This window comes from Cimex lectularius, unplaced genomic scaffold (genome assembly GCF_000648675.2).
Source record: "Cimex lectularius strain Harlan isolate CLEC.00 unplaced genomic scaffold, Clec_2.1 scaffold331, whole genome shotgun sequence".
Taxonomy (NCBI): Eukaryota; Metazoa; Arthropoda; class Insecta; order Hemiptera; family Cimicidae; genus Cimex; species Cimex lectularius.
Genome location: NW_019392942.1, coordinates 136,089 through 159,278, shown reverse-complemented (window position 1 = coordinate 159,278; position 23,190 = coordinate 136,089). Strand labels below are relative to the sequence as shown.

Below are 23,190 nucleotides of genomic sequence, written 5' to 3'. Positions count from 1 at the left end.
CGTCTCAATTTTTTCTCTACCAATTTGCTGATTTTAAAATATTATATCATTATTAAAAGAAATGTGTGTTGCTCTGACGCAACATTAGGCCAGAAAGGGTTAAAACGTGCTGATTCAATGAATACGTAAAAGTAGGTAACATTTTTATGAAAAAAACATTGAAAACGGATTTTTTAAATTTTTACTAGGGTTCGCAACAGCAGATGTTATATCGGCTCGGGGTGCCGGTGTTTTTGAAAAAAAGCCCATGTGTAAGTATGTCGGGTTCGAATGCAGGGCCGCTGGATTCGAACCCGGGACCTTTACCTTACAGTGATGAGCGCCGTGTCAATGCCTAAACCGTTGCGGCCACCGACTCCCCCGGACATCCTTCTTATTGGCTATAAAAAGCAACTGATTTTTTTTCCCAAAGAGAATGTTTAAACACATAAAAACAATACAATTTTATGATTTGGTGGTAAACACTGATTTATTGACGTAAAACTTTAGATAGCCCATTTTTGGATGCCAGTAATCTTTCTGAGTCATCCTTTTGACGTTCATTCGATTAACCCTTTTGTTTTTTGTTTTTTTCCAGAAGCATCAGAAACTTTGCAGCATGGAAGTGGGTGTGGCGTCGTCGTACAACGGCGTTATGAGGAGTCAGAGCGAAGTCGGAGAGCGAAGCCCAGGCAAAGGACTCCACGTCAACTTCACCGAAAAGGGCGAAGTCAAGGAGAGACGTGAGAAGTTCCTGACGGCCAAGTACGGCTCTCATCAAATGTCTCTGATCAGGAAGAGGCTCGCTGTCGAAATGTGGCTCTACGACGAACTACAAAAACTCTACGAGTCGACGGTAAGCGATCTTTCACAAGTTCTCTACTTTAAACAGTGATTTGGCAATTATTCCACTTTCTCTTTCCTCTTAAACATTTCTTTTCAAGCCGGTGTATTCACCTTTCTTGAATTAGGCAATGTACTAAATCGTTAATCAGCCGGTCGATGCCCTGTTTTCAATCTCATCTGACGTCATGTGGGTGGCATCATTGTTTTCCGCCATGAGTTCGTAACAACCATTGATTGGATTTCTTTTCGCGTCTATCAAAACCGACCAACTTAATTATTCTCTCTTGAATACGACATTTTCATTAAATGGTTCAACCCTGAACAATTATCTATATCTGCGGACCATTCGAACGCCAACAATGTGCTTTTTGTTTATTTCTTTACCTCAGATTCAAATATTTTTTATATATCTATCTTCTACCATACATTCTGTAAAATTTCATATTTTTTGACAACCCATCGAAGGAAAAACGGTCTAATTATGGTTTTTTCCCCAACTTAAGCTGATGGAAACTGGAGAAATCTATTCTTAGACCAACTTCAATAGGATTTCAGCATCAAAACAATCCGTTGATCAATAGTGTTGACAGTGTTTCTAAGGTCCCTGGGTTTCTGGGTTATTACGCATTTTATTTGCTTGAGTTTACCCCGCCTTTTACGCATCAGGTATTCCATCATATTCTCTTAAGCAATTAATTTAATAAAATTATTTCGGATTTGTCCGGGCAAAACCCTGTTGTGCTCTCAGGGTTCGACGATATAAAGCCCACAGTACTGTCCGTGTATGTGTCCTCCTTCACTTGAGTACTCCTGAGTAAACAAATCGTCCTACTTTTGTGACTGGGGTAATATTGTCCTTGAAAAGGATAGTTGTAGAAGCTGATGTTGGTAGACTGTCCATAGCTTAGTCTCAGCCATGTCTGCTAAGCTACGAGGTAGCTATTGTTTGTGGTTGTGTTGTCATTTGTCTTTGTTGAGAATTCAGTGTCGATTAAGCAGGTTGATCCTTTGCTTATATATATGAGTGCTGTTCATTAACCGCTGCATAAAAGGCAGATGCATTATTGAAACAGTGACAGCTGGTAGAAACTCCAATAAACTGCATAGACCCAATGGTGAATACTGCCCAGACAACAGGTCAATGTAAACGATGAGTTTCATGCTCATCGCAGAGTAGTCAGTCACTAAACGTGTTTAGGAACAACACACCACTTTAGTGACTGGATAATTAGGAGTAGCCGGGCGACAGTTACATTCCTCGTCGGCTGTCTGCAGTACAGGCAGTCCTGAGAGACTGGTGGGTGTTTATGAACTGGATGTTGGTAGACGGCTGCTATCCTGACTGTCCAGTTATGAGTGTACGCTATTGAAAGTACCTTGATGCTTCTGACATTTTTCACTGTAGTTTTTCTCAGTGTGAAATCTCGACAATAAGCCTGATATTAAACCTTTGATTATATAGAAGAGTGCTGCATGTTCAATGGGTGTTGTTTTGAAGACGAAAGCATGTCCAACATAGTTGTGGCGCCTGATGGAAAGTTGAACTAAGCCACAGACAGCCTCCACATAGTTTCATGATGGAAACTGTCCAAACAACAAGCCGGGGAAAGGTAGCAGGGCGTTTTCTTCTACCGTGGTATAGAGCATTACCGTGTTTAGGAACATCGAGGTCATTACTTTAGTGACTGGGTAATTGGGAGTAGGCAGGTGACACTTACTTTCCTCGTCGGCTGTCTGCAGTACAGGCAGTCCTGAGAGACTGGTGGGTGTTTATGAACTGGATATTGGTAGACGGCTGCCGTACTGACTGTCCAATTAGCGATGACTCCTATGAGTGTAAGCTATTGAAAGTAACTTGATGCTTCTGGCTTTTTTCACTTTAGTTTTTCTCAGGGTGAAATCTCGACAATGAGTCTGATATTAAACCTTTGATTATATAGAAGAGTGCTGCATGCTCATTGGGTGATGTTTTGAAGGCGAAAGCATTCCAACATAGTTGTGGTACCTGGTGGAAAGTAAGCCACAGACAGCCTCCACATAGTTTCATGATGGAAACTGTCCAAACCATAATCCGGGGACAGGTAGCAGGGCGTCTTCTTACAGTACAGTATAGAGCATTACCTTTTTTTTTCTTTTGGCAGTTCGTTCCATTTTTGATTAGGTATCGTCGGCGAGCCTAGTGTAAAACAGCTCTTGCTTATAACGAGAAGTGCTGTTCATTGGTTACTGCTTGAAAGTCTTAAGCTTGATTTCAGTATTGGTGACGCCTGGTAGAAACTTTAACAAATCGCAGGCAGTCACCAAAATAGTTAATCTAGACTATCAAATATACTTAAAAAAATAATTAAGATGTACTAGATATTCTTGACAGCTTTGGCAAATCGTTCCCTTGCCATGAATTGTAAGTTGTTTCCTCCTTATGGGATGTTGGAACAGCGGTGGACCATCTCTTTTTATTTATTTCAGTTTATCATGGATTAACATCACGCTATTCGTTAGGCCATTTATACCAAATTTTATTTCTGGAAAGAGAGGGTTTAGACCCCAGGAGTACAATCTCAAAACCATCTGCCGGCTAATTGGGCTGTCCTGTTATCAAGGACATCAACAGGAATGCCACGATGGACCGAGAAATTCTTCGCTCAATATTCTTCCGACGGATTACGAGAAAATCGGTTTTGTATGGTCAATGAACCAAATTATCCTTGCATATGATAAATTTTAGTAAATTGAAATCAGCTCAGCAATGAAATTAGTGGTTTTTGTTGGTAGAATGTTTTCGAGTAGCTTATAAACACAATAACAATACTTCAAACTATGTAGATACTTGTAGGTAAAGTTTTATGTTATTTTTACCAAGTTGTTTTTTTAACAAGGCATCTGTTTTCTTAAGGCGGTGTAATGCGTGCAGATTTAAATTTAAACCGAGTAAGTTAAACAACTCTTATCTTTGAAAATAAGACCAGATGGGAGCGTTATAAATTATCGTGATATCGATGAATTGATCTTAACTCGTTCGTGTTAAAACACTTAAGATGAAGTATCTATTCTGACGTGCCACAGGTGATTCTTACCCTTTTGTGTTTGCTTTTATACATCTGATTAAGATTTAATTCATGGGAGATATTTCGACCGGCCTGGAAATTGTGGGCGAAGCTGATAAGTGATAACTCTTCTGCCGAGGTGATACCGTGTCTCGACAAATTTGACTTGTCCGTTCAACTATGCGGGCCGTCACGAATCCAGTGTTTTTACCGTCTAAAGCTTGTAGAAAACACGTTCCGTTCTTGTACTGAAATTACGCTGAGACGTATTTTTAGACATATTTGTAAAGCAAACTAATTGCTGTTAATCACAATGAATGATTATAATTTGTTTAAACTGGCTTGATGGTGTGATAACAACTGAATTCTTTCGAAAGGCCTATTACACTCGTCACGTTTATCTTTTCGGCCCTTTTGACATATTAACATGACCATTTATGATGTCAATGCTCGTACTGTTGAATTCGTCAGTTGACGCGAAAAGAACCAACTAAATTGGTTCAGTTTATTTTACATAAAATATAAATTATCATGAAGTAACGCACATAAAAAAAGATCACATTTTTGTGAAAAAGTCAAATTTGGTCATCATAAGGTCGTTGTTTGGGGCGTCGGTGGCCGCTACGGTTTAGGCGTTGACACGGCGCTCATACTATAAGGTGAAGTTCCAGGGTTCGAATCCAGCGGGCCTGTATTCGAACCCGACATACTTACAATTGTTTTCAAAACATCGGCACCCCAAGGGTTCATAAATCTCGTAGTTGAAATACCTTCGTTAAAAAAAAGTTATTGGTGCCTTCTTTGGATTAAGTCTTTTTTCCGGTAGGTCTTTCTAATCGTCGGTTCTTAAGTACAAATTTAAAAAAAGACTTCATCCACCCAACCCAACCTCACACGCACGTATTGAACAGACTAGAGAAATCATACTGAGGATGGTGAAATGACGAAACGCCTCCCATCAGATAATCATGTGATATTTGGACAAAAACAATCACAAAGGACCAAATAACAGGTTCTCCACCCTCAGACAACACGGGAAAATATCCAAAAGTTAGTTAATCTGCGAGTAATTTTTTTTCGACAGTGATAACATATCTAGGTCCGACTAGACCTAGTTTTTTGACGTTGAACCCCATACGCGTTTCGGCTTTACGCCATCTTCAGCAAAGAACTATGAAAATCAGAGTGAACACATGAATACAGAACTGCCAAAATTTGCCTTCATTCACTCGCAGATCTGCCAAAAAAAAAGTCCTCTGTAAAGGAACAATTTTTGACCTGGGTATGAATCAATACAAAATTTAGTGAAAATGTTCACTGCTTAACAAAAAGAAAATTAATACATTAAAGCATAAAAGATTTTTCTGTATTTACAAACTGAAGATTGCTCATACGCTTCTGACATAATATCACCCCAGTAATAGGCTGGCCAAAATGGTCGGTAACGACCAAATTTCACGTCCACTACCGCAGAAAACACAGAGAGATCTTAGAAAAAGTAAAAGTCTTAGTTGGCTTGTGAATAAATGAACGGATCACACTACTTTTCGGTGGGTCTTTTTTGTCCATCATCAGCGAGAAACTGAGCAAACCAGAGAGAACAGATGGGTCCAGAAAACTCGCCAAATATGTGTACTTCTTAGATACAAAGTAGTCAATTTATAGTGAGATTGCTTCGTGTTGTCACACTGAAGATGGCAAAATGACGAAACCCATCTTAACAACCACCCTTTTCCAGGATAGAAAGACCAAAATGATAATAACGACCAAATTTCACGTCCACTACCACAGAAAACACAGATATGTTAGAAAAAGTAAAAGTCTTAGTTGAACTTGAAGAATAAATGAACGGATCACACTACTTTTCGCTGGGTTTTTTAGTTCATCAACAGGCGAGAAACTGTGGAAAGCAGAGAGAACAGATGGGTTCAGAAAACTCGCCAAATATGTGTTCATCCATTCGCAGACCTACGGACATTACACATCTTGTGTAATGGAAATGTTTGGTGATTAGAAAAGTGATTTATCTGTTCAATATGAATCAAAATGTTCATTGGACATCGTAACCTACTTCTTAGATAAAAAACTAGTGAATATATTGTGAGATTTCTGCTTGTTGACACACTGACGATGGCAAAATGACGAAACCCATCTTATCAACCACCCTTTTCCAGGATAGAAAGACCAAAATCATAGTAACGACCGAATTTCATATTCAATATACTGTTATTTCAATGTAGTTGTACTCTGCTTTCACATAATCAGTATTTGTTGCCGTTTTTGGATATTAGATATGGTACATTTTCGCACACTTACTCAATATTCACCAGCGTAATTTTTATTTATATTCTCTCGCATGCCTCAGCTAAACTTTATCGTACTCCAAACAAAGTAAATCGTAAATTGTAATTTTGTAAATCCAAAAAAAAAAAATTTTTAAAATCATTCCGAAACAGATTGATAGTTTCTTGGGTTTCTTTTTAGGAACTAGACAATCGTCAAACTCATTTTCTTTTTATCAATATCGATTTCGTTGGCATCAGCCTCCCCTCATCAGTCTACAAAATAAAAAACAATGTGAACATTTTATACAAGCTATTTATATAACATTAATTTTATTAAAAACGTTGAAATTATTATAATGAGAAAAACGAGATTCCAACTCGTTTTTTTTGTTAGGAAGCCCATAAAGTTAGTAGTTTTTATCTATGATACTGTTGGTTGGTATACATGTTCTTTTCTACAGCAATTTTTGTTACAATTTTTCCGTGTTTTTTATTTACATATTTATTACATTTATTATCAAAAACTGACGGCATGGCTGATGTTCGGTTCAAATAACTGTACTACTACTAATGTATTATTATGGTTTATGTTGAGGGTTTGACAGAAAAGCTAATAAAAACATGTAAAAAAGAAAAAATGTTTCAAGATTTTAATTTCTACATGTACATTTGTAAAAAAGTGCATAATAATTTACCCTCCATGAACGAATCCTTAACAAAACTAAAACAATGTAAAGAAGTATACAAATTACAATGCTTTTGCAAAAGGGCATATATAGGACAAACTATATAATTTTTATACAAAAGATTGAACCAACTCAAAATAGATATAAAAAATAAAAGAGAAAAAAAACTGGTTTGAATCAACATATAACAAAAAATTAAGGTTTTTAGTTGAGATAAAAAGGCAGTGTCACGAGCGTATCAAGCCGAAGATCGTGGGTTCGAATCCCTCTCGTGACACTGCCTTTTTTTTATCTCAACTAAAAACCTTAATTATTTGTAAAGTAATAATTGGTCAAGCAGACCACGAAAATAGTGAATATAACAAAAACTGGACATAATATAAACTTTTATCATGTTAAAATCCTAGAAAAAAATGACAATTAGCTAATAAAGTTGAAAATTATTTACATAAATATGGAAGGTGATAACATCATACATCAAGACAAAAATAAAATTTCTTAAAATTAGATAACAATAAATGTAATAAATATATATAAATAAAAAATGGAAAAAATGTTTTAAAAACATTCTATTTCCAATTAATTTAAATTTTTTCTTTTTCAATTATATATTTATTGCATTTATTATTATCTATTTTTTGAGTTTGATGTCTAGTTCCTGAAAAGGAACCCAACGAACTTTCAATCTGTTTTGAAATGAGTAAAAATCTTTTTTTGGCCAATTTACTTGTTTGGAATACGATAAAGTTTAGCTGAGGCATGCGAGAGAACATTGAAATAACAGTATATTGAATATGAAATTTGGTCGTTACTATCATTTTGGTCTTTCTATCCTGGAAAAGGGTGGTTGTTAAGATCGGTTTCGCATTTTGCCATCTTCAGTGTGTCAACACGAAGCAATCTCACAATAAATTGACTACTTTGTATCTAAGAAGTACACATATTTGGCGAGTTTTCTGGACTCATCTGTTCTCTCTGGTTTGCACAGTTTCTCTCTGATGATGGCCTAAAAAACCCAGTGAAAAGTAGTTTGATCCGTTCATTTATTCTTCAAGTTCAATTAAGACTTTTACTTTTTCTAAGATCTCTCTGTTTTCTGCGGTAGTGGACGTGAAATTTGGTCGTTACCGACCATTTTGACCAGCCTACTACTGGGTTGGTATGTCAGAAGCGTATGAGCCATCTTCAGTTTGTAAACTCGGAAAAATCTTTTATGCTTTGATATATTAATTTTCTTTTTGTTAAGCAGTCAACATTTTCACTAAATTTTGAATTGATTAATTAATATCCAGGTCAGAATTCTCCAGCGTTATTTTTGTTTATATTTTCTCGCATGCCTCAGCTAAACTTTATCATATTGCAAACAAGGTAAATTGGCCGAAATAAATTTTTAGAGTGATTACAACACATATTGATAGTTTATTGGGTTTCTTTTCTGGAACTGGACAATCATCAAACTCATTTTCTTTTTATCGATATCGATACACTTTTCTAATCACAAAACAATTCCTTAACGGATTTTTAATGGATGTAGGTCTGCGAATGGATAAAGCGAATGATTTGGGGAGTTTTCTGGGCCTATCTGTTCTCTCTGGTTTCCATAGTTTCTCACTGATGATGACCTAAAAACCCAACGAAAAGTGATCCGTGTCGATCAGTTCATTTATTCGCAAGTCAACTAAGACTTTTACTTTTTTCTAAGATCTCTCTGTGTTTTCGTCATCAGTTTGTAAATACAGAAGACTTTCTCGATAAAAGAAAATACTACCATTAATTTGTCTCATTGTTTTTATCAATAAATATTTGTTTATACTAATTTTTAAATTGGGAATATCAAGTAGAGGTAACACCTCACTTAATCCCTAATCAAAAACAAGGATAAAGGATTTTTCAATGTTTACTTTTTACGGAATTTAAACTGTTTATTCAATATCATTTGAATTCTGAAGCAATAAACTGTTAAGTTTTCATCTTTGTTTTCTTAATTTTAATTGTTCCCCCAATCGTCAAAAATATCAAAAGTCAACCGAAAAAGTAGAATAAAAAAGATTGATAGTTAAATAAAGGAATTTGTAAGATTGTCGGTAGATTTGTCATAGTTAAAAACTTCATACGAATCTTTTGATGAATTACTCACTTTTGTAAGTTTTATGTGAAAACTTCATTGTTGAGTTGATCTATCTAGTAAAGTCGCCCTGGGAGAAAATTATCCGTGAGTTTTAGGTAGAAATTATGTAAATGACCTTCTTGTACGTTCTAGATCTAAGATGTGACAGAGATGAAATAACACCTCTACCTTGCAAGTCAAATTAATCTCCTAAAAATATAATCAACTTAATCTTCACCCAAAAAAATTCCCTTGGCTTAAATTAATTTTCCGTTAAAAAGAACTTGTTAAGAAATGCTAAAGGCGAGTAAGTTCAATGGTGTATCCTGCATTTTTGATGTGTTAAAAAGCTCCAGCTTTTGATTCCTGTTATCACGTTTAGAATCATTGGTTACAGGTTAATTTCCTTGCTTCCGGAGGGTCAACAAACTCCCAGAAACGGAATGTCAATTTATTTGTTAACATTATTAACTCGGACAGTTTGACATTGGATAATTCTAAGATTCTCATTTGAGTGAAGAAAGGATATCGAAGTTTTAACAACGTGCCTTATGAAAAGTTTTAAGTAGTTCTGACCCCGGAAAAACTTATAACAAAAAACCCGAACCCGGTTTCCATCCCAAACGGAAAATAGGAAAATAATGAAAGTCGCGACTTTCAGGGAAAGCCGATGTGTGAGAGTTTCTTTTGACGAAAACGAGCCGACAATTAAGATGAAACTGTAGCGCACCATTGTTGTCTCCCGCAGGATGAATCAACCCGGTGCTTTATTAAAGCACGTCCTGATCAATAAGACTTTCTAATTTCGCTCCCTGGAGCGTAAAGCTCTTAAAAGAAAAAAAAATCTTCTGCCCAGGAAACTCGATGATTCACACGGCTTCAAGGTATTTATATTTTCCCGAGGGACTGTCGAGTTTGGCCCCATGATTCATCTTAATTGGCTGGTAAAAAGGAGAACATGGACGGGTTTTTTTGTTATCTCTTTAAATTGACTATAAGGTCGATACAGAAACAATCAATCGGCCGATTGGCCATTTGGTTTTGAACTGTTTTATTCACAAGTCGATTTCTTTTTTCATAAATTGCCAATTTCCGAGTATGATTCAAATTCTGCCATAGCTTACCATTAAACCATGACTAAACTACATTTCTCCCTCGTTTCCTATATAGGTTTTAATTCAGTTATATAAAAAAACAGACTACATAAGCAATCACTGTTGAATCCTGATAAAGTCTGAATAAACGATCGAAAATTTGACGAATTACAACAGTTATTAATTAATGGAGTTGCTCGATGGTCATAGAATCCTTTAGAAACCCTTCCTACCTCTCCCTTAATTACCTTATCCTCGAATCCTACCGCCGCTTGAGAGTGAGTTGTGCCAGCGAATAAATCCAATACCGGTATCCCACAAGGGAGCACTCTTAGTCCCGTCCTGTTTACCATTTATACTGCTGAATTTCCCTACGTCCCAATCACTACCATCGAATAACTGTAATTCTAAGGTGATCAAAGACTGTTGTCAAAATTGGAAGACAGTATTAAGGGCAAAAGTACCTAATTTACAATAAAGTACCACTTCCACTCATGCCCGGAACTTAGGTCTGTACTTAGACATGGAATTCCTATACAGTTAAGAAATCACAACTTAACAGAAGATTGACAACTACGAAAACTCTCAGGGCACAAATCGCTTTTGACCATCAAAACCCATTACTACCATTTTGGATATATGGAACTGTGGGAAGTAATTCAATATATGCGGATTCGATTCTTCTTTAAAGTCCCCAACCTAACTGTCAAAACTTATTAACGTGACTTACCATAAGAACGCGAAGATAACTTTTGTTAACGAACTGATCTGATCCCGATACAAAACATCCGACATTAAGAATGCCAGCTGTAGATGGATTCTCTTAACCTGAGTCTTCCGGGTGCAGTGTTGGCCATTTGTTTGATGAAGCTCACTTTGGTCGTTTCAGGTCATCCTACTATTCCAATTGGGGTTCATTTGGTTTCCGTTTAGTCCAGTCGTTTTTTATTTTTATTTAAGAGTTGACCTCTTGGTTAGAAGCCGTAAACATCTTAGCCCTCTAGTTTCCCTCTGTTTTGAATGCTACCCCTGGTTCAAACATTTTTTTTTTTTGGGGGGGGGGGTTTGGGGAGTCCCCATTACCCATGACCCTAGTATTGGTGGAATGGTGATACCAGCAGCGCAAAACCGGAACCCGGGAAACGAGGAGGAGCGCACCACCCCGGCACCACGAAAGGCACCGAATGGAGGGGGGAGATGCTTTTTTTCCCCTCACTGGAGGGCGTAGATAAAAACCATGTACATCAAAAACAACCTAATATGGAAAAGTCCACGTCCTCGAGGGATAGGGGCTAACGCGCCCTGCATCCCTCTCGTCACGCCACGCAAGAGCAGGCACATGCCCCCGACCGCCGGCCCCGCACCAATGTCTACCAACGAATCAGACCTCTATTCCACACTCTGTGATATAGTCATATAGTGACCAATATACATCGTCTCTTTCTTCGGAAATCAGGGATTCTAAATTAAAGGGTCTACCAATGTCCTTCAAGGAGTAAATCCTTTCCAAAAACAAGTTTCTTTCTTTTTCATATTCCGGACATTCCATTATGACATGATTGAGATACTCCACAGTATCGCACGTCGCGGTTCAAACATTTTGTTAGATATGCTTTATAAAATGCATATAAAGGCAATGGTTAGCTTGAGAGTGAGTTGTGCCAGCGAATAAATCCTAACCGGTATCCCACAAGAGAGCACTTGGTCCCGTCCTGTTTACCATTTATTTAAGCTGTTTCTTCTTATCGAGTCTGCAGTTTTCTATGATGTCAGGAAAAGCCTGTTTGTAAAAGTCAAGGCAAAACGTTTTCTTGTCTTCCTCTGAATCCAACGAAATGAAAAGCTCAAGAACAAAATGGCGACGCCATACCAAGGGAAACGTGGAGTTCTTTAAGGAGATTTGCAAAACGGCGGTGCTACCAAAGGCGAAGTTGCTAATGAGTCGGTTCTCAAGTGAAAGAAGCGGGTTGCCTCAAAGAAGGCGACGAGGGTTTGGACAGTTTTTGTTTAAGGAGTGTTCGGCTTCAGCTTAGGACCAGGTAAAACCTGGATTATTTTTTCAATCGCCGCAAAGGCGGATTTGGGAGAAGGGCCAATCCCGGACGCCTGGTCGACTCTTGTCCTATTTTGTCAACTACACTTGAATCTTCTGTGATGCCTTCAGACATCCTGGCATCATTCGAACCCAAAATATGATAAACTGATTTATAATCAGAAATTGCATAATCCCAGACTGATAAAAAAAATCCAACTAGCGGACCAACTGACCAACTGCCAGCGCCTGACTAATCTCAATTTCTAATTGACACTCAGTTTATGGTCCTATTTTATGTAGAATATAAGATCCAATATACCAACTCACTACTGTTTGCGACTATTTACCATTCTACTAGTTTACTGCAATGTTTAAGTTTTTATTTTTGATCGTTACTCACAGCGATTCTTTCGATTCGTACTCAAGTCAGATGGACTCAGGGAGGCAGGAAGAACTTTTTCACAGCTTTATAGGTTTTAACTGCTTCATGCTAAACTTGTTTGAAATTTATGGTTTAGAATTTGTAATGTTTAATCGAATTGTCCACTAAAGGCCTTTTGCCACTATGACAGGATCAAATTGAGTGAGATTCTGTATAGCTGTCATGGATTGCTGGTGAACTTATTAAAATGTTTCTCAAGCCTTTTGACTTTTGAACCAAATGACTGGCATATTTAAAAAAAATTCATCATGAATTCTTATGCGCACTGTGGATGGTTTGGATTATGGTAGTCTATCTGTTTCCTACAATCGCCGCTTCACCAATGCAACATAAAACCTGGTCATTTACAGGAAAACACATATTTTCATCGATATCTCGACTAAAGTTTAGCTAAGTTCTTGTCTCTTAAGGAAGTAGAAGTCCAGTTATGATTCCCATCCTGCCGTATTACCTGTTTATTTAGATTGGTGTTCAAAAAAATGTTGGTATGAGAGTCGGTAAATCCATCTTCGACCTCTTTACGACCTAGGCACCTCGAATAGTATTGTCTATTGCTCATATCCATTCTTTTATCTAGAGCTCTTCGTTAAGCTTTTTACCAGACCTCAACGCTTTTTCAAGGGTTCCCCGTGTATCCTTCAGGCCATGGCATTTCCTCTCCCAGGACTGGGACAGCCTTCCCGCCAACAGAGCACATGTTTCGCTGTTACTTCTTCTTGGCGATAACTGCACAGGCTTGTTTCTGCCACTCGAGTCTATAAATATGCCTGCCCAGTCAGCAGTCCAGTTATTATTCCTAGGATGTCCTAGATTTTGTAGTTCTACCGATAGTTTCTGCGATGGTCCTTTGATAAACTGTGCATACTCTGCCCCGGACTGCATTCCCATTGAACGGAGGACTTATTTTTCATCCATTGGAATGGATCCACGTTTTTGGCACTTTGGTATGCCACAAAACGATTTAGGGCTGATAGGTGCCCTCGTCGAACTTTCCTTGGCCAATTTATCAGCTTTTTCGTTGCTCCTTTGCACTATGTGCCCTGGTATTTGTTCCTTAAAAAATAAAACCGACATTTTTCAATGTAACGACTACTGCATCCACGGTTGATCGATCAATCCCTATCATTTATTCATTCGATGTCCATGTCAATACAGTTGACCGTGGTACACAATGTACCTTTATCTTTGAAAGTAGCATCTCGGTTTAATTTTCCTCAACGTTAACCTTCCGGAGAAAACTCTTCCAATCTTGACCAAACCATCTTTACTATGCTTCCTAACATCTTCACGGCACACCGCTCACCTTTTTCCTCTCTAAAATCTAAAACTGCTCTATATTGCTCTCACATTGAATTCAAAAATCTAAACTGTTAATTAATGGTAATTTGCACATTTTTTAAGGTGGTTGTAGTGACGTCTTTAAGGAAAACGACGATATTTTGTGCTTTCAGTTAACGCTTTTTGTATTTAACCGACCGTGAAATGATTCGTTTGAACAAAACACAATTGAACTCAATTTGTTGTTTAATAATGTCGGCAAATTTACCATTACTTTGTAAATGGTGTTTTATTAAAATAAACCAGGAGGGGCTGGGTGCGACCTTTGATTTTTCGCTTAATTATTCCTACAGTTGATTCGAGCTTAATTCCGGTGTGTTTCTGCTGCTCGGCGAGTCGTAAAACGAATTTAAAAAAAAATCCCTGATCCAACCCCAGGAAAAATAGTACAGTGAATTCTAAGGAGTATTTACGAAAAGCCTCTTTACTTTCTGCTTAAATAACGCCTTTGGAAAACAAAATACGTCCCGTCCGTTTTTAGATTAGTGTTTACGATTCGTTCCGGTCGGAATGGGTCGAGAGGAAATGACATACAGTGCGTTACAAGGCCTTGGTGGAGGCTGGTCGCATATCTTCGCTCGAAAACCCACGTGCTGGAGGATTTAGGGCGACGTGCTAAATTTACAAACCGTTGGTAATTTTAGAAGACCCCTTCGAACAGAATAAAAACAAACGTAAAATCCTACATCGTACGGTCACGGGTTGACGGCTAAAAAATTCCGCTAATAAAATTTCAATGGTCCTTTAAAAGGAAATTGGTCGAAATGTGAGGTTTTGTTGTGGGTAACATTTCGTTTACTGTGCTATTGACCTGTCATCTTGCGATTTGTTCTGGTGATTACACAAGTAGAGCCTTTACACTACCCATTTCTTACAACGCGCATCCTCTCAATCTTTTCGTGGGGATAATGGTTTGTCAAAGACAAATTAAAGGATTCACTCCTTTTTTTCTTGCTCTAAACTGATAAAAAAATTTATGTGTACATCCTTATCAGTGTCACCCCTGGCTTCCTCAAAAACGACACTTACTAGCATGAACATAATTGTGATAAGTCATATCTAGGAAGCAGGGGGTTTAGTATTCTTAAATTACTGCACCTTTCAAACTTATTGTACATTTCCTAGTTGCTAACTCGATCTTTCTATTATGAAGTTGTATGTGCAGTTCATCTTGGTGCCATTAATTTTGTCTCCATTGAGCAGTTGCTTTACGCTCGAAGATAACATAAGTAGAAATTTATTTTTCTTCATTGCATAACCTAGGCTTATCATTGAATATACGCATATTCTATAAGTGATTTCTAAGCCAGAGGCCGCATATTCTAACTACATAATCTTATCATTTCTCTAAATTTTACCTCGCCTGGTGGTGGCTAGTTTCGCTAGTTTTTGTTCGGTTTCTTTAATCATGACTTTACTCTGGAGTTCGACCTCTTCTTATTAATTTAAAAAAAATATTAAAGTGAACCATCGCAGAAATTAACGGCAGAACAGTATTCCTAGGACACATAAGGGCTAGAATGATAATAACTGTTGACTGCACTGCAGACTCCGTAGGCATATAGACTAGGATCAGCAGAATCAAGCCTGTGCAGATATTGCCAGGGAGAATAAGAAACAGTTGGACATGTTTGACATTGAGAAGGCCTATTTAGACTCCTGATGAGGAAATACCAAAGCCTAAATGATGAACTTAACTTTGGAATCTGATAAAAAGCTTTAAGATTAAAGAAGAGCTCTAGATAATAACGGATGTTTCACAATACCAATTTTTGTCGCCGTGGGTAAGGTCATAAAAAGGTCCACTCCGCAAAATCCTTTTAACCTTAACCATCTTTAACTGTAGCCAGTTACCAGTTTTTATGAGGGTTGTTGAATTATGAGGTTAATGTGTCTGCTACCTGGCCCACTTATACTTTTTTCTGTGGACCCATTCCGAAATGGAAGAGTGCATTATCTCGTTATCCCAATTAAGGCTCTGAGGCTATATATGGCCTCGCACATTCTCCACTGGCCAGTTTATCTTCTAGTTCATTACCCAGACCTCCTCTGTGCTCTCCAAAATTGTCAGGTTATGGTTTCTCAGGTTTGGGGATTTTGGGTGTATACAGCGACCGTTTTGGGTGTGACTTTCTTATGTGCTTTTTCTTTTGAGGCTGCTTAGCTGTACGATACTATGAGAATATTTTTACTCAGTGTCACCTCTTTCGATTTTTTCTACGGCACAAGCGTAGGTGAATTGATTCAGTTGAAAGACTGAGATGAACCCCCATAAGGAATTTGATTAATCATGTTTTCGACTTGAACATAATACCTGATTGACACACCTTATAACCTTGTAACGTGTTCAATATGCTATTAAGTCGACTAAACGGACGATGTAGTTTGGGAGTCGCCGACCTGGTTTGGCCAGACACGTTGCAGCTTTTCACCATGTTCATTACATTTGCTTAAATAATTATGACTGATAACACACAAACAAAATGAACATTTGAAGACTGCGAAGTCAGGCAGACCAAGATAATTGAGGTTTCCTAAACCAGACCTCAATAAGAAGAGCCAAAAAAATAACACTTCATTTTCAGAAAGGAGCGACAATTAGTAAAAAAAAATTAATGTCGAAATTTACCCTTTCTGCAAAAACAAAGGCACATGGAAATTGATGCATTACATCAAAAAGCGAACGTGACATGATAGGTCACTTTCAGGTGTATGTTCCCTGGGCTAAAAAGAAAAGGAGAGAAGACGTCTGTTGTAAGTTATTTGGCTCGGATTCACCGTTTTCGTTGAAAATACCGTGAATTTTTTTGATTAGTGCGTTGTTTTTGAATCTCGGGTAATCTCGGGGTCGACCCAGATACCGGTCCTGGGGTCATTGGTTACCGTCCGACCTCGAAAAACAAGAGAACCTTTTTTGAATTCAAGCCCGTGGCGCTTCGTTTCGCTTTCTGTCTGTTACATTATTAAGAATTCAATTCCCGAAATGGTCAGACTTGAATAATAACAAAACCGAGTGGCAGACTTGAAGGTGGGCGGATCCCTTTTTAGCCGAACAATTAAAAAAGTTGATTACATCTTATTACATTGCTTGCTTAAATGAAGTAGAATAATCATAAACTTGAATGGGATATAGAATGAAAATTGGTTGGCCAATACGCATTTTGAAAAATTAATTGGTTTATATTGTTATGGAATTAACTTTTCTGGGATCATCTGGAAAAATTAATTATTTTATTTGCACCCTATACACTAGTTAGTACATACTACAAATGTTTTGACAAAAGATTATTCACACGGTGACAGCTCTAAGATGTTGTCTCCACCCGGAGGTCACATGCCATGAGAAACTACACAACGCTCTGGCACTCGGTGTCAGGGATTAAAGGGTATACCATCGATTAAGGCGACGTAGAAGGTTCTCGGGATGGGAACGTGTTAAGAGGCCTCGGGCAGTAAGGTGGGGATGGATCGAGAGGATAGTGCGGAACTTTTGGGATCGGGGACGGATCAGTTATTGTCAAAAGGAATTTTGAGGTCGTTGATAGTGAATTCAATGAAGCAGTAAGAAGTTTGACGATTTTCCCGACGACATTTGATTGGAAGGATTGGATTCCGTTGACATTGGACAGCTAGGCAGAAACCCACAGTCCCACTTCGTATGCCAAAAAGTTTTCGCAGTAAAGTCTTGTATAAGTCCATTATATTTCATGGTCTGATTGACCAAATATTTTCTTTCAATTAATTAATCTTTTTAAGTCAGTTATTGTTTGAAATGAAAAAGCTAGTGCCACGAGTCGAAATCACGATAGATCAAGTGCTGATATAAGTAAAACGAAGCATATCTTCACTAACAGATCTCCGTGGCCATTTCATATGTCGCCGAAAATCGAATCCTCATTACACGACATTTGAAAAATGGCAAAAAGGATGGAAATTCGAAAGCTAGGTTGAGATGGGGAGTTGGTGTCCGATCGAAGTCACGATAGTTCAAGTGGTTAGAGCAGCGGCGTATTGAGCCGAAGGTCGTGGGTTCGAATCCTGCTCGTGACACTAGTCTTGTGTTAGTTTAATATTGACGGTAAGATGGATTTCGGTCCTACAAGTCTTCTGTTAAGTGGTTATCTGTTAAGCCTTGTAGTGGTTTCACGTCAATATGCTGCTGAGGTGTAGGTTTAAGTATTTGATTTTGAATGAAAGTCGGTGCTGATGTACACTGAGTATATTTTTCTTCGTTCAATTCTTCTATTATATTGCACCGATCTCGATCAGCTCAAGGTTTGCTTGAAGGTTGGGGTAGCTTGGAAAGATTCGAGTTAGAGGACAAAATTGCGGTATCATCTGCGTACGTACTGATGATTAGGGTGTATAGGTAGATCAGCAGTAATGATATAAAGGATGAGACCAAGAATACTCCCTTGAGGGACTGGCTTGTATCTGTTTAGCTTCCGCAAACTCCTTGCCACTCCTGATTCTGAAGCTGCAGTCGATGATAGGATTTCGGGATACGGTAATGAGTGGGTAGGAATGAAAACATACCCGGATCCATACCTGAGCTGCACCTAAGAACGCACCCCAGCAATAGTCTAAGCAATAGAGTAGAGGATATAACGTCGCTTATCATCTAGGATGGGCTTGTAAGACGATATGTAATTGGAAGGTTTGTGAGCTTCAGGAATGAGAATAACGACGGAATATTTCCATAAGAGAGGAAAGTGAGTGGTTGGCGTATATTGTGGTTTCAAAAACAATAGTACAAACGTGGAAATATTTGTGATGTTTGATCAAGAGAAACAGGTTTTGTTTGGCCTGGATTTTTAATGTCCTAACCAAAATCTATTTAGCTGTTTCACATGCTCATTGTTCTTTGACAAGGTTTTCATCACAGTGGTTACTGCCTCGTTTCCGCAGAATACCGTTCCAAGCACTCACGGGTTGATTACCAGAGGCTTGAGATAATAGCCTTAATGGTGGAGATTTGACCGGTCTGAGAATGAATTATTGCGCCCCCATTTATTTGATAACTACGCTTCGGTGACATTTTCTTATCATCCCTCGTTCAATGCTGCTTTCCAGAATTCAAACCGAGATCGCGAGCCTTTGAAATCTACGCACCAATTACTGAACAGTTATGCTATTTGGATGGAGTTTGTTGAACTCTGTAGAAATGTTCGTCTTAACGAATCGTTTAAATTTCCATAATTTTTCCCCCTGTTGGGGGTATATCATTAACATGATCGTTATAGATAATAAATGATCTGTAATAAAAACTTTGAAAATGGGAGAATATAATTTCTAAATCTCCAACTCCTGTGAGGCTCATCGGTTTTCCCGATCTACCCAATTTTGTCAACATGGAAATAATTCCCTGTTGTTATTATAATAAAAAAATTACATATTTATATGAATAATTCATAGGTTTTTTTGTGAAACTATTAAGGCGACTTGCTGTCTCTGCTGAGTTCGTGACTCGGCGGACCCTCAAGCCGAAGACCGATTGAGTCAATTAAAGGGTGACTATTTTGGTTTGTACAAACAAAACGCTCCCCCCATTGACTCCTGGCTTCGTTTAATTGACCGAAAGAGCCGTCAAACGGGTAATTAACAATAATAAAGGCAGGTCGTTATCGCTTCCACAGCTTGAATGAATCCAAACGATGCCGGTCGATGGAAAACCACTTTTGTAAAACTCCGCGATCGTATCTGTACTAATTTGCACATTTCAGGCATACCGTGTACTTAGAACGAGTGTATAGTTTTGTATAGTTGAATAATTTATTGAATTAGGGAGAGGAAATTATTTGGAATGGACTAACACATTGGGATTTGGCAAGGTCTAGGATTAGTGGATCTTTAGGTCAGTGTAAGTGGTTCTAGACAAACCGCATGGAGAATTTTGGAATAGAAGGACCATATACGATAGATTGAAGTTTTCTGCTGTTCTATTTATACATATGGAAGTAGTTAAATGTTAAAATGAATTGGCCGCTTTATGATCTACGAACCCCGAACATTTTATTGAGCATCTTCAGAATTATCTATAACTTCTCTTTAAGCGGATTTTTACCAGATCTCAAAGCTTTTTTAAGGACATCCATATGTATCCTTCAGGCTATGGATTACCCTCTCCCAGGAGTAGGAATCTCAGCCTTCAAAAGCCTTCTGACCGTAGAGGACATGTTCCACTGTTTCTTCTTCTGCCAAAATACTCTTGTTTCAGCTGCTCATAATCTATATGCTTTCAGAGTCTGTAGTGTCCACCTAGCAGTCCTGCTATCATTCTGGTTCTAACAGGTCTTGAGTATAGGCCATTAGTTTCTCTGATGGAGAATTTTTCGCCTGCTTATATTCTGTCCCACAATCCCAATAAACCGAGGACTTATTGTACATTAATTGTCTAATGGATGTACGTTTTTGAATATTTGTAATGACGCTAAAGATTCAGGATTGGTGCCCTCATTGAACGTTCCTTGGCTAATTTATCAGCCTAGTTGCCATTTTGCATGATTCATTGTTAAAATAAAATTAAAAAATTTAAAAGAAATGGGAATATAGACGCAAGGTAGATCAAAATCGATGCTTATTTCAAAACGACTTCTCTTTGTTATTAGATCTTTATAAGGTGAGGTATTATCAAAAATCTTTTCAAGGGCGTTGGAAATTAGGTATTATTGTAGGGGAAATTCGCTGTATTTTACACCTCTGCGGTTTTGACTTCGTCTGACCTTAGAACGACCTTCTTCCAATGTGCTGCTTCCGGTTTATATTAGCAGACTGCTCGTGCGGTTTTTCAACCCAAAGCCTATTTGGTACTGCCTGTAAAAGTGTAAACAGGGATGGATAAGCCTTGATATTTCCAATGGACGGATTTGTCTAGACATTTGTTTTGAATTGGCAATAAGCCTCTTATGATTTTCTCAGACCTCCGGCCTTGTTCCACTGCCTTTGTCGTTTCATAATACCGTCTTCCTCTTTGTCATTGTAGGTAAAAGCCCAAGGATTTGTCATCAGAATTGAGACATGTTGCTTATAGATTTTTAGGGAAATACAATGGCATAGATAAACCGAATAATGCAATAAATTGTTAATTAAAGTTCAAATATAAAATAGGTCATGGGATAAAGGACGTATATACGTCTTCAAAATGGTTTAATTTCATACTGAAGTGTGGAGTAAGAAAAGTGAAAAAAGAACCGCTTCAGCCCAGTTGAAAATTGACTAAACCTCCCGGCAGTAAGGACTGCGGAGCTTTAAGTGCGGTCAGAAAACTGAATTAACCTGGTAGACTGGAAAACTGTACACACCGCTGCTCAAGCATAACGAATCCTTCTGGGGGCCGCAGCTTCCCCCGCGGCTGCTTCCTTATCTGCACTTGCCCACTTTCGGAAACAACCTGAATGTGCGGATCGACCAAATTACCACTCGATAATAAATTATCTTCTCAATCACAAGGTCGATGGCCTCTTAATTAATTTTACATTAACTTTTAATAAAATCCGTATTATTTGGAAGGTGATGTTCTGAATTACATTTCTAAAAGGTATATTTTCAATTGTGAAATAAACGAAAATAGGTGAATTGTTCGTAACACGATTCTGCCACATACAATTAGCTCAGAATGACAAATATAAAGATAGAAATACCTGTTTAAAATAGACCTTGTCAATTATAAGAATACAATTATAAATTTGGTTCTTTTCTATTTTTTCTATTAATGATTCCGAAATCTAAAGGAGAATTATCTTTCTTTGATTAAAATTTGTTTAAACCGTTCTTGCCCACCATTGACTAACAGCAACACATTTAACAAATTTCCTAAAGCTTTGCTAATTTCACGAGTTTATGGCGAGTATATTTTTCATTCCGAATATTGGCAACATTGATTTTTCTGGCGCCAATCTAAAATGTTGAAATCTTCTAACTCAACCATGGCTTTTCATCCCCTGTATCTTTTATCGATTATTTTATTAGCCTACCATAACATTTTTCATCTGATTTTTAATTTAACCCTTTCTTGCTCAAAGCTGCTTTAGAGCAATGCCATCTTTAGCTACTTTGTTTAAGGTTAGCGAGAAATCCCGTCTGTTTTTAGGCGGGCGCAGTACAGTTCATGCTCTATTTGTGCCCGTGTGTTGGCAACACTGATTACTTTGGCGCCAATTTTAACCAAATTGCCCTGACAATATTAGGCCATAAAAAGTTAACGGACAGGGACTTCCTAGGTCCCATGATGCCTTAGCATTTCTTTTAAAGATAAAAATTGAAATAGTATGGTTATGTTGTCCTGGCTGTCGCAATATCTTGTAGTGTTTTTTACAGCTTGATCATAAATTTGGCTTGTTATAAGTACATATGTAACCCATTTTTTGTCCATCGTTGCTTCTTCAGAGCAATGCCAACATTAGTTACTTTGTTTAAGGTTTGCAGGAAATCCCGTTTTGGTCGGCCGCAGTATAGTTCTTGCTCTAGTTCTGCCCGTGAATTGGCAACATGATTTCTTTGGCGCCAATTTTAATCATGGCGTTAACGTTTTAACCATGTTAACCATCCCTAACCAAATTGGGCAAATGTTCGCCTTGCCCTAAGGTAACACTAGGCCATAAAGGGTTTTGGGCAGGGACGTCTTAGCTCCCATGATGATTTAGCATTTGTTTTAAAGATAAAAATTGAAATAGTATTGTTATGTTGTCCTGGCCGTCGCATTATCTTGTAGTGTTTTTTATAGCTTGATCATAAATTTTTGCCCAAAGTTGCTTTAGAGCATGCCAACTTTACCAACTTTGTTAAAGGTTAGCAGGAAATCCCGTTATTTTGGTCGGGCGCAGGACAGCTCCTGCTCTAGTTCTGCCCGCGTATTGGCAACACTGATTTCTTTGGCGCCAAATTTAACCAAATTGCTGAGGTTCGCCTTGCCCTAAGACATGGTTTAAGTACGTGTTTAACCCATTTTTGCCCAATGTTGCTTTAGAGCAATGCCAACTTTACCAACTTTGTTTAATGTTATCCTGTTAGTTTAGGACGGGCACAGTGTTTTTTTTTGTTTTTGCCCGTATATTGGCAACACTGATTTATTTAGCGCAAATCTAAACTCTTTCGCTATCACTCTATCAACATGGGGCCTTAAAGGGTTACCGGTTACAATTCCTTGCGCATGTTTCTCATGGGATACAATTTCATAAGCTATTAGATGACCCTTGCTGATTTTGAAATTGAATGCTCTTTAATAAAGTATTATGCAATCAAGCCGGTAACCATTAAAATTTAAAGCAGATGAAAAATAGATTAACTGGAAGAAAGAGTTGATTTTGATTCAGGGTTTGCAATTTCTGTCATCTAG

The 23,190-nt window shown here is 37.9% G+C and overlaps 1 protein-coding gene across 2 annotated transcripts in view; it reads left to right on the top strand.

Annotated features, from left to right (window-relative positions):
* Positions 1-23,190, top strand: part of LOC106665560 (protein phosphatase 1 regulatory subunit 14B) — a 200,309-nt gene that overhangs the window by 138,546 nt on the left and 38,573 nt on the right. For both annotated transcript variants that reach the window (XM_024229440.1, XM_024229439.1), the window contains exon 3: positions 578-835. In XM_024229440.1, the coding sequence (XP_024085208.1) occupies positions 599-835 (237 nt within the window). In that variant the 5' untranslated portion in view covers positions 578-598. The remainder of the gene's footprint in view (positions 1-577; positions 836-23,190) is intronic.